Source organism: Lineus longissimus, chromosome 13 (assembly GCF_910592395.1).
Source record: "Lineus longissimus chromosome 13, tnLinLong1.2, whole genome shotgun sequence".
Lineage (NCBI taxonomy): Eukaryota > Metazoa > Nemertea > Pilidiophora > Heteronemertea > Lineidae > Lineus > Lineus longissimus.
The window spans coordinates 2,609,130-2,621,461 of record NC_088320.1 but is presented as its reverse complement, the minus strand read 5'-3'; the positions used below and the strand labels follow the sequence as shown (position 1 = coordinate 2,621,461).

At 42.4% G+C, this 12,332-nt stretch overlaps 1 protein-coding gene across 2 annotated transcripts; it reads left to right on the top strand.

Moving 5' to 3' along the window:
- Window positions 1–3,494: 3,494 nt before the first annotated feature.
- On the top strand, window positions 3,495–11,881 carry LOC135497868 (pyruvate dehydrogenase (acetyl-transferring) kinase, mitochondrial-like). 2 transcript variants are annotated; one of them, XM_064787847.1, is made up of 12 exons: window positions 3,495–3,707; window positions 4,453–4,594; window positions 5,233–5,304; window positions 5,549–5,612; window positions 6,089–6,209; window positions 6,788–6,874; window positions 7,373–7,450; window positions 7,709–7,735; window positions 8,540–8,718; window positions 9,017–9,127; window positions 9,287–9,400; window positions 9,703–11,881. In XM_064787847.1, the coding sequence occupies exons 1-12, from the start codon at window positions 3,605–3,607 to the stop codon at window positions 9,922–9,924; spliced, it is 1,320 nt and encodes a 439-aa protein (XP_064643917.1). In that variant the 5' UTR covers window positions 3,495–3,604; the 3' UTR covers window positions 9,925–11,881. The 2 variants fall into 2 exon arrangements, with proteins under 2 accessions (XP_064643917.1, XP_064643918.1); XM_064787848.1 differs by lacking the exon at window positions 7,709–7,735 and having other exon boundaries at window positions 3,497–3,707.
- Window positions 11,882–12,332: the final 451 nt, after the last annotated feature.

The following is a 12,332-nucleotide window of genomic DNA, read 5'->3' as shown; positions in this document are numbered from 1 at the left end:
CTCACCACCTCGGCAGTTGCGCAGAATAACAGCAAAAATATTATGCAGAAAGTCAGGAAGGTCTTTATACAAATAAAGATGCCAATAACGAGATGGCCAACCAGTGGAAAACCTTGGAAATAGTACAGCAGCATCCACCAGGTGGTCACCTGGATGAGAAGCCGCACAATCAAGAAACCTTCTCCGATGTGTCCTGGGTGTGTTGCTGGATTCGCGGCTGCTACGTAAACGATACAAAGAACAAAGTTGATGAATTCTATGAAGGCAAACTCGGTGTTATGCAGATGGTCCGCCGAATTTCTTAAATCCTTTGGCCCAGAATATGTGCATTTGGCCGGTGCGTGCCTCATCGACCAAAACGCATAAACCCAAAAGGCGGCAACAGTTAAGACGTGTCCTCCCATCGTTGAGTAAAATATAATGTGCTTGGATTTGTCATCAATCATGGCGTTGGCACTGGTTTTGTTCGCGCATGCGCTGTTGGTGACATTGGGGTCCAGGTAACGAAATGCTGGTACCATTGCTATCAGCCATATAATAGGAACACACAGTATTGGAACAGTGTTGCGGAACTTGGTCGCGACCCATGTCGAAATCAGCTTATGCTGAAAGACCTCCACGCAACCGTCTTTGTCCAAATCGCCATCGTGAATATTGGCAAGATAGCTCAAAGGGTGGAAGAAACGCCGGGCGTCTGACACGTCATACTCGTCTACATTGTAACGAATCCGCCGCGACATCAGAGACTCCGAAACCACGAATTTGTAAACGTCTTCAGTTTCTAAGATACTCAATAGGAGGCGAAATGTCCCGAGTTTTGCGGCGAGATCCAGCGGACGATGCCCAACCTTGTCTTCAGCGTACAGCAGCTTTTTCTTCTCTGAAGGTGTTTCTAATATTACAAGTATCTTTTCATAAACATCACAGATTCCACGCTCTCTTTCTGGGCTATAAACTGCAGCGAGACATAACGCGTGAACAATGTTCATCCCTCTTTCTTTAGCGAAAAGGTCCGCGCCGTATTCGTACATCGTTTGAACCGCTTCGATGTTGCCATAAATCGCCGCGTAAAAAATCGGTGTCCCGAAATCAACAGGAGACGACTTGGCAGTAGATTCTGCACAGGATTGCTTTGGTTCCTCCAACATTCGGTTGAGAAAGGTTGGTATATCTGACGGGTATTCTTCCAACACGTCCATGATCTCGCCCTGTCGTATTGCCTCAAGGAGTAGCCCCTGCCAATGCCGCCGCATTCGCGCTACCGATTCGTCTGCTTCCTCCGCCATGTCAGGTAGATTTCCACTGGATGCGATTTGACGTGATTTCGCAGTGAATTTCACAACGCCTGCGATTACGCGTGCCCTGTCAGATTCAAGCACAGTCCGTCGCGTTTAGTCCATGCCGACTTTGTACCGGCAGTGAATGTCAATGATCCTAAAGTATCATTTCATGGATATACGCACAACGACGGTAGATCGGGCATGTGTTATAACCCTAAATCAGACCTTGATATCACAATTTGACTATCACAACTTGGTGAAAACATCAAAACTTGATGATCATCCCGACGTTAAAATCTCATCACGACGATAAATTACGACGATAAAATCAGAACTGAACAAGGCTACCGAATTCTGAAGCAGCAGTTTGAGTTCTGCGACGCCGTGTAAAACAATAGAAAACTTGATACGCAACGAAAAGCTGCAATACCTGTATACATGATAAAAAACCATATGTCCAAACGCAAACCAAATATTTGACAAGCTTTCAGTAAAGTCAATCTGACAAAATCCAATCAGTATAATTACCATTCTGGACAGCGGTTCGGGATATTTCGCTAGCTAGCGCAATGAGTGTGCAGTGGTCCCGTGTGTCATATAATCACTGATCAGGGATGCAAAGTTCAATGCTAACATTGTACCGGCCCCATCCCCCATCCCGTTCAGGTCACTACCGGTTAAGGCGGGACGGGGATGGATCCGAATCGCGGGTCTATACACTCCGGACACAGTAGACCGGCCTCGTTCCTCACAATGTAGATGAAGGACGATCAGGATGACGAAATGGACAGGGGTCTATAGATTTTCACAGCTTATATATCAAAGAACCTCTCCGTACCACTGTTATAACAATAGAGGTGATTGGCCTCACAACGCTCTCGTTCGCGTATGGTCGCTAAACCATTCTATTGTCAAATCTCAAACCAAGAAAAAAGAAAAAATATCGACGGATATGGTGGCCATATAGTCAGACGCTGACGCCGGGGGGGGGGGCTACTGGATTCCATTGACCGCTGCATGATTGGTCAGTGGGAGGTTATTTCATTTTGTTGACCAGTCAATTATCGTTAGTGCGATTCTTTGTCGACGAATGTCATATTTGTAAAACCATACAGCGATGCAGCGGTGTAAAACATTTGTCAACAAAGTGGGCATCAGCCCGCTAGCATGATATAGGAATGATGAACAGTTGGTGTCGATTCAAAATGAAAACCACCCTTTTAAGGCTTGAGTCGCCTAGGGCAGGCGTAGCTACACAGGGGTCATCCCCCGCAAACGAGAGATACGAGATATGTTTGTCTTATGCGATGATTAACGCAAGTCGCTGCAACAAAAAATCTCTCGTTTGCGGGGATCATGAATGAATCCAGCTGACAAAATGAAAGTTTGTAAATAATTGTTGTTGCGCAATTCGTATGGTAATTTTACGACCTCCCACGAGGCTCGTCGAATGCCGGATAACACACCAAATTAGCGGCGTCCACTTGATAATTCAATTGATTGGCGGTAAATCTAATATGCGAATTCCAGCAAGTCATTCCGTTCCACCTTGTTAAACACGTCATGTCTTTCTTAGAATTAGCAGCTTACTTGCTGCAACTCCTAACTGTTTTTATTGGCGGCTGGGCTGACTTCCTAGAACACTAGGCAGTCTACGTTGGTTTGCGGATGACGTCAGGGGAGAATGGATCGTCAATCGCACCTTTATTCCTCGATTTAAACCTCTATCGGAATAAGTGTCCTTTCCTTCCAGAATTTTAAAATCGTGCCCTCCGCCCGCGAGTTTTTTTTACAGGTAGGTTCGTACCATTGTGTAAATTGACAGCCAATCAAAGCTACATTAAAATAATTAAGTAAATGAAAAAAATGCAATAAAAACAAAAAGTGCATAATTTTTTGGGTCCTTCCGAGATTCGAACTCGCACCATTTGTCAATGTGCATCGCTCATCTGTTTACTGACTTACACGTGCGTTTCTTACTTGATGACGTCAGGCGAAGTTACTGAGCTCTGATTGGCTGTCAATGCAAGTAATACGAATAGGTGAATGGTACGAACCTACCTGTAAAAAAAACCTCGCCCCCCCGCCCCGCCAAGCGGCGACACGGGCGAATGACTGCTTGCGCGCCATTTTGGCGGTAATAATCAGTTCCCCACTCTAAACATAGGTGGCATAAAAAATATTCCATGACGTCATTTCGACAACAACGTTGCAATGTGTGTATTGTGTACATTTTACACTATACATGCTATAGTGCTTTTTGCAATGGGATACTTGGGCTTTGCTCTCTAAATTATTGAAGGAATTTGACAATCTAAACGAAGATGCGGTTAACGCGGCGACTTCTGCAGAATGCAGCACAATTGCTGGATTATTATTCCCAATTTCACCCGTCGTCCTTGACCATGAAACAGTTTATTGATTTCGGTAAGTTGCGATCAAAATCGATGATGATTTTCCAATCGACCAATGTGAATGTCAACAATCCAATGCACTACACTATGTGCATGCACTCTTGTGTTGCAATGCAAGTCATAAAAATACAACATAACATGGTATAATACAGCAACATCATCAACCCATGCAGATGCAGCACAGGCTGATACACATTTATAATGTTAAATACAAAAAGGAAGGAGACCTGAATATGACCTTAGGAAAATGGTCGACCTGCAAAGTGCAACATTTAGGCCTAGGCCTAGCCTACTCACTGATTAAAGATTTTAGTCATTAAAATATAAAGTTTACGTCAGACTGACATGACGGGATTTACGTCTGAATGATTGTCTCGCAACGACGGAAGATTGCAGCACAGAGGATGTAGGAGATGATTGGTATGCCTGCGATCGTCGTCCATCCTCGGTGCTGCCACCTTAAGTTGTACATCATTCTGCGGAACAATCGGCTACTAATCTAGGTGAGGGGCGCCCTCCTCAAAATCAAATCTGGATCGAAAGGGTGCGAGGCTCGACCTTCAACAAGTTCTGCAGAACTTTGTACCCTCAGCCCTTGTCTGGCTGTCACTCTGAACTGATGGTCCTGCCCTGCTCCAGGACCCAGACCACATTGCAGCCTGGATTGAGCAGCCCTGGCTTGGTAATTGTTATCACTGCGTGGCCTATGATGAGACAGACTACGTATAGATCCGCCCATATAGATTAGCCTCTTTCAGGGACCAAAAATGCCTGCGAGAAGACATCGTTCATCTTCCTGCGCAAAGAGCTACCGGTCCGGCTGGCAAATATCATGAAAGAGATCCACTTGCTGCCAGACAGTCTTCTCAGTATGCCATCGGTACAACTGGTAGAGAGCTGGTAAGTTCCTCATGACTAAAATACAAGTCAAGAACGACTGAGCTGTTTTCTTCTTCTTCTGCGTTCAGAACATCAAAACCATCTTATCCTCAAAGCCTGCGGTTTACTGCAGGCCGTCTTTGCAGTTCTCACAGACAGTACATCTTCAGGGACACTTCATCTATCATGTTGAAGGCAGATCAAGATTTGAATATTTAAGCATGGCATTGTGCCACTGTGAGGCTGCATTACTCTAAACAGATTTGTCTAGCTACAGTAGGCTGTTAGAAAATGTGGCCTGGAATACATGCTACCTGTTAGTGTTGCCAGATCATCAGTAGGCCGAATGTAATTCTTCAAATTCCCCATCGGCATCTCTCAGGACAGACTATGCAGGAGAACTTCATGTTCTTCACCCGACTCTCTTGAATGCCATTGCTCAACAGGGTTAACTCAGCAGGTCTATCTAACATAATGTCGAAGGTGTAAGCTACCAGTTCGTGGCAGCTGAAGGTTGAGGTAATCTTCTTACTCCTTGTACTTGCCTGGGCGCCCTGTCAGAAGGCCGTCATAAGGGTGATCAATTTGTGTTTGATTTTCCTCACAACTGGAGATTTATACATAAAAATACAGCTTGAAGTTTCTATTTGCACTTGCAGGTATTTACAAAGTTTTCGGGAGATCTTGGAATATGAACGAGCTGATGCTGGGGATGGTTCTATTTTAACTGAGTGAGTTTAGGATGATTCAAATAAGAATTAATATGAAATTAAAAAGAGTCAAAGAGCACTTTGCGAAAATTTTAATGGAATCTCACCAAATGCATACCTGTGATACAACCACATGTGGCAACAATTTACAATGTTGAGCCACTACATGTTGATCTCTTTCATTTCTACATGGCGATCAGTTGCTAATTGATTATTATTTTGTCTATTGTCAATTTAATCAAAAATCTGTTTGATCATATTTCAGATTCTGTGAAAAATTGTCAACGATACGTAACCGCCATGTTAATGTTGTGGAAACCATGGCTCAGGTGAGTCAAGTGAGTTAAGCTGTAGTATAGCATTCCGCGAAGATGACGTCACTGCAGCTGCTGCCCTCTATTTCCCCAACGCTGAATGACAGGCAATGTCGGACAAACATGCGGTTTCGTAATGGCTTCAGGCTTTCTAACTAGGGCAGTTGGATTCAATCTGGCACATGTCCGAGTGTTGGAAATACTACATAATTGTTCTGAATATTTCTCTCTCTGACTCTATGGTATCATTCATGCTAAAAACAATGCAGGGTCAAAGATAATTGACTTTGAAATAAGCTCAAATGCGTAGAAATAAGTGTCGATGTCCGACTGTGACTAAAACGTCATCAATATCTTATGCAAATGACCTTGTGAGCTATAAATAGTAACTTCGCGGGATGCTATTGACATTTTTGTGTGCTTATTCCTAACCTGTTTTAAAACAGATTTCAATTTGTGACCTACTCTTGATTGTTGGTCTCTACTTGCAGGGTGTTATAGAGATGAGGGACAGCTTTGGCCGAGATCATAATGTGGAAAATCAAATCCAGTACTTCTTAGACAGATTCTACATGAGCCGAGTTAGTATACGAATGTTAATCAACCAACACAGTAAGTACCCGTTATGTTGATTATTCTTTTAAGCCTTTCACTGCAAGGTCACATAAGTGCCATGGCTGGCCAGCAACCTGTGTATAATCTTCAAAACCTTGGTCTTGGAAAGAGAAAACAGAAAGGTATTGTCATCGGATCAGTTCATTCAGTACACTGATTTGATCTTGAACCAAAAAAAGAAATCAAATCAAATAATAAATGAACCTGATCGTTAAAATTATGTTGTGAACATTGGCATCAAGCCGATGTTGTGAACTTAAAAATGAGGGCATCTATGGGTCTGTGTCATCTTTGCTTTGTGGACTTTGGCCTTGGATTCACGATTGCCAGGTTAGAATATGTCAAGTACTGAATACCACAGATGAATCGAAATCAGGCCAAGCACTTCTGACTTTGATTAACGAAATCTCAGGAGTCCAGTAACAGTCTTTAAGTTGACGAATTCAAAATTTTAAAGGGTCTAGGGGCAAGTTTCAAGCTTCAAACTGTACCTCTTTTTTTCCAAAATGGCTTTAGCAGCTTTTGCATCTGAGGTTTTCACATACATTATTTCAGAAAATCATGTTATTTTTCAGCGTTAATATTTGGTGCCAATCTGAACAACCATCCCAGGCATATAGGCTGTATAGACCCTAACTGTGACGTTTTAGCTGTTGTACAAGGTGAGCAGTTTTAACAAACGCGGCCATCCCATGGCGTTGATCTATGTCAGATACTGTGCTGAATGTGGTAATGTGCCCTCAATAGACCTGCACCAATACCAGCCATACACTAGACTCGGCATGTTTTACTAATTAAGAGTAGTACTGTACTGTGCTACTAGTACTGCTACAAGCCATTACTGCTACTTATATAATAGACAATTACACTACACCATGGCCAGGACTAAGAGTCATTTGCTCATATCCTCTCCTAATTGGACAGGACAGTCTGTTTTTACCCATCCTGCCAGTGCACAGGCCGGGCTAACAAGTATGCTGGTCTGGTTATCACTGTGGCCTTGACTGGTGATCAGCCTTGACCTTGGCTGTTATGACTAGCTCCAGCATACACTGCTGCCATCTCTTGGTCTAGAGCGGAACTTGGCATCTATGGATGGATTCAGGATTACGACAATCTTTGTTTCTCACTTGTTAATAGGGTTTCCTCTCCTGTTTCAGATGCCTATGAGAATGCCCAGTTCCTATGCGACCAGTACTATCTGACTTCGCCTAAAGTCGACATTCAGTTTCACAATGGTAAGTCCATCACAGAGACATGAACAAAGACACTCTTCAGCTTCAGAGAAATTTCCTCTCTTTTGAGTGGAAGTGAATAAGTACATGATATATTCATGCTTGATTTCATTAACAGTTCCTTTTCCTTCCCAACACCTACCGGTATCTAAACATTATCAAAATTGTTTGACGATATTTGACAATTACAAATATACCTGATAAATTCGAACAAAGGACCAAGGTACACTTCTTGAAAATTCAGTATCTATTTTTTGACAGCCAGCCCCACAGGGAGACCGGATGGAGGTAGTTGATCTGTTGTTTCTCAATAGGGGTGCTGGCATCCGGACTGGCAGCACTGACTTTCACTTGAGTATCCGCCAAAATGAGGTCAAATCTGTGACAAAGTTGACATCACGTCTCAATCACAATAATGCATTACCCCAGTGACAGTCGTTGCCACAGCCAGTACCCCATTGGCATGCCATTCGGATTACCATGCCAACTGTCTGTCAAATTTGTGTTAGATGTTTGCAGTGTATTCATTATATTAGTAAAGCAGCTTTGTATATCAGCTTGTGCAGCAACCATCATACATCGGTTTGTTTACTGTGCCCGAAGTTGTCATTCTAGTATTCAAGTTCCCTTTTCCTCCTTATCAAATTTACTCTATAGTCTATGTGCCCATTGTTTATCCATTTCTCAAATTTTCTCAGTTCTCTTTCTATTTAGCCCCAAACTTCGTTATTCTTCTGGTTTGTATTGTGACTCGATGCATGTCAAGTACTAATACTCAGGCATTTATATGTGTTATACAGTGTTCTCCATTGAATTTCCAAGTTCACTGAACAATTGGTGGCATTAAGGACATGGACATGGTGGGATGGTGATAACAAAATACTTATAACATTGAGTGCAACACCTGTTTTATGCCTTGATACACAGGTGACAGAGGGCTTATGGCCCATGCCTCGACAAAGGTCACCAGAAAATGGGGATTTTGACTGTTTTTCAGGCTGACAATGGACAAAATAGTTGTATTTCCCAAATGACCAAAAAGCTGGCTACAGACCTCAAGCCATGATCTAATTTCTTTGTGTCCTGTTTTAGCATTAGAATCCAAGAATCCGATCCAGATGGTGTATGTGCCCTCCCATCTCTATCACATGCTGTTTGAGTTGTTCAAGAATGCCATGCGAGCCGTTGTGGAATACCATGGCACTGCCAGCGATGACTATCCCGTTATCAAAGTGATGATTTGTAAAGGCAAGGAGGACGTTACTATCAAGGTAATTAATACAAAACTGTGCTCTTATAATGGTGTCGCACAGTGCAGTAAGCCTGGGAACCATGATAGCTCAGCGGTGGAGCAGTGAACTCACTGGTAATACAAAGATCTGTTGTTCGAATCCCATCCAGGGCAACTTGATTTTTTGTGCTCATTGCATTCTTTCTTTATATGAGCCAGATTACCAACTGAAATTATCAGATAAAAGCGAGGGCCTATGCTTAGAGTTGGGTAGGTATTACGTATCCTCAAAGAAATAGGGGTTAGGCTTAGTAATGAGACTTTCTCTCTTATTTCAGATGACAGACCAAGGTGGTGGTATTCCCAGGAATCACATCGATCTGCTGTTTAACTACATGTACTCCACAGCTCCTCAACCGGAATCATCAGGGTCTACTTCAGCACCACTGGTGAGTAATCATATTTCCAACTGAGTGCGGAATGTTTTTTTCAGTGTGCCAGATAGCAACTTCACATTATCAGAATTATGGAAAACACCAGGATGCCAAGAGCTTTTGGGAAGGATCTCTTTCAAAAGAATGTTATAGTTGATCAACTTGTTATTTCAGGCTGGCTATGGCTATGGTTTACCGCTCTCAAGACTTTACGCCAAGTATTTCCAGGGTGATCTGATCCTCAGCTCAATGGAGGGTCATGGCACAGATGCCATCATTTATCTCAAGGTGAGATCCCTCCTCCCCACCCCACCCACATCAAAGAAACATGCTTATTAAGCTCTCACCAGTGAAACTGAAGCCAACACAGCAAACCTTTGCTTTGATTGTCTAAATCAGATAGCTTATACCGGGCTAGGAGAGGCCAAGACACCAACATTTCATTTTCACTTGTCTAAATGGGATAATTCATTCCAAGCAAGGAGCAGCCAACTCGGCAAACTTTCACAAGCTTTCCAAAAGGTTGTCAGATTTGCAAGACATTAATTACTATTGATTTATTATCAGCAAAACCTTCCATTTGTCTTCAGGTTTTTCCCGGCGAAGCGTGTGAACTGCTTCCCATCTACAACAAGACGTCATTCAGACAATATCAACACAGCATCCCGGTCGGAGACTGGAGTAACCCAGCGCACACGACTGGTCTGCACACAGTCCTCCACTACCCTCACACGCATCCCCGCCAGTACCATACATCGGCGTCACTACGAGGCTCCCATGACATCATTAAGCCAACGATACGACGTCATTGATAGTTTGTTATTGTGCCACTTGGGGTGCTCAACTGCTATAGTTTCAGGGTTTCTGAATGTGCCATCCAAAATGGGCCATTGAACTACTGCGTAAAGATGGGCCATTTAACCACAGATAGGATAAATATAGCTTATCAGAGCTGACTGTGGTTAAAGGGGGACAGGAGATAGGTGTGATAATTGGTGGCCTGGTTTGACTTTCGGATGAAAACATTATCCAGACAATCTCGAACAGAGGTGGTTGCGAGTTGTGCCCAGATGCTCAATCGGCATTAGAGGGTTAACTCCTTCAGTAAATCACACTTTCAATTGTAGGGTTAAGACTCAACACCAATGTTACTGCAAATGGGTCCTGACATTGAGACACTCAATCTGGTACACCAGGCTTCTGCCTATAATCTCCCTTTAATACTAATTAAACTGTATGATTTGTGGTCAACAACCTGAACTGATGCAATGTTTTGTTGGCCGACTGTTGGTTTAAAATACAATTGTTTTTAAATTGGTGTGTAATAATGTGTTTTGATTCATGTAGATTTTGTTTTGGTTAATAAGGTATGGCAAAATGTGATACTGTAATCCACAACATTTTTGCGCCTCTCAATTTTGCAATTTGCAAACATTTCTTAGAATAATGAAAAATTCGGCAATTTTTGTTCTGGTAAATTACGAAATGCCTTTCAGTTTTTTACCTTGTTGTTGTATAATACAAGGTTGTTGTCGGACCTCCTGGTATACCAGTACTTGTAGCTTGGCAGTGAATGTGTTAAAAGTGTCTTTGAATATTATTTTGTTAAGAAATTTCTGTGATTTTAATCATATTGGATTATTTCTACCGGTGTCTTGAACCTAAAACGTAAAAAAATCGCTGCTGCAAGATTTGCTATGAAAATTGGATACATCCTTGTTCTGATATCTTTCAAGGCATTTGAAAATAGTGATACGGATTACTGCCAGCATATGGTCATCTAGATTACCTGAGTTTGTGGAGGGGGTTGGGGTTGTGTGGACAGGCTAGGATACTTAAAACCTGGGTAAAAGCCAACTAACAATCGGTGCCGACAAAAGCTTCTGGCCGCTATGTCGCTGAATCACTTTGCGATTATCGGTAGCATTTAAAAACAAAAACAAAATGTACAGGTCAAATGTACAGGTGTATGCAATTTTCCCAAAGTTCCCAAAATTCCTAGAACCCCCCCCCCCCTCCCCTCTGCAGTGCGTACTTATTAAATGGGCCCATACTACTATCGGAGGATAATCATGCATGATTTGTTTGTGTTTGAGTCCCTCGGGTTTATTTTGGCATTTAACACTCATAAAATGTCTCTTGTTTTTAGTGAATTTTGTAAATACTGGTACATGTTTTTGTTGATGAATTAGCTTTGTAATGCAGGTTAACTATGATACAGTGCTGGTCCTTCTCTTCTTGTTTTAGAAAAATCAAATGCTCAGGCATAACGCTTACAGGGTCAAATGTATCTTCCAGAAATTAAAAGGGCAGGGTACTAATTGAGCTTTGTGGAAATGGGCAAGTTTCTGACTGACGGCAGGTAGCCAAAGAGAAATGCATTTTGAGGTGTTTGAAAGGGCAAGATGCAGAAAAAATGGGCAGGAAGCGGGTCACACTGATATGCTGAGGTCACTAGTGTCTTTTTGAAAAGCATGCTGGGGATTTTAAATCAGTGGTTTTCTAGTTCAATAGTTGTCTGAATGAGGGACTCTATTGCAAAACATGGCAGTAGTAGTAGTTAACGGCCCAATACAATACAAAGTATTTTGTTGATGAAATTGACATGGGCTGGAAATCTATGTGTATTGGACCCCTAACTACTGCTGCTTACTACATGAAGTAGTAAAGTTTTTCATTTCTGTCAAATTGTCTTTGTAGAAAAGAGAATGGTCTTTTGAACAATGTAACTGTGGTCATATGAGTAATAAAGAGGAATATCTGTTCAAATGATTGTGTACAGGGTTCTCTGTTCAGGTAACTTTTTCATGCCCCTTGCATCAAGGGCAAGTGGTAATGCCCTACTCTTGCCTCTGGATCTGCAAGAGGTTAAATTGAATGCAGCTGCCAAGTTTGATAGAAACTTGATGTCCACATGAAATGCTGATTGTTATTGGTATCCCCTGGCTGGTTTGGTCATGGCCGAGGAATTTAAGTGAGCCTACGGTTACGTTCCATTCCAGTGCATTTTATTGCAGTTGACGGAAGCCTTTTACATGAAAACCAGCATATCTTTGTGCTCAGCGCTCATGTTGTCCTTTCAAAAAGATAGGTGATGCTGAATCACGCGCGGCATAAATAAGTAATTGGTGAAATACACGGAGTAATTGATTGACGACCCGTTGCTAGGGTGAGGGCGGCAACACAAACAGGGAGTTGAATAGCTGAAGTATGCGAAACA

Excerpts from the sequence above, each read along its gene's own strand:
- LOC135497868 (XM_064787847.1), top strand. The coding sequence starts at position 3,605 with ATGCGGTTAACGCGGCGACTTCTGCAGAATGCAGCACAATTGCTGGAT. Across the intron at positions 9,128-9,286 it reads GGTCTACTTCAGCACCACTG|GCTGGCTATGGCTATGGTTT; the intron begins GTGAGTAATCAT and ends TTGTTATTTCAG. Across the intron at positions 9,401-9,702 it reads ATGCCATCATTTATCTCAAG|GTTTTTCCCGGCGAAGCGTG; the intron begins GTGAGATCCCTC and ends ATTTGTCTTCAG.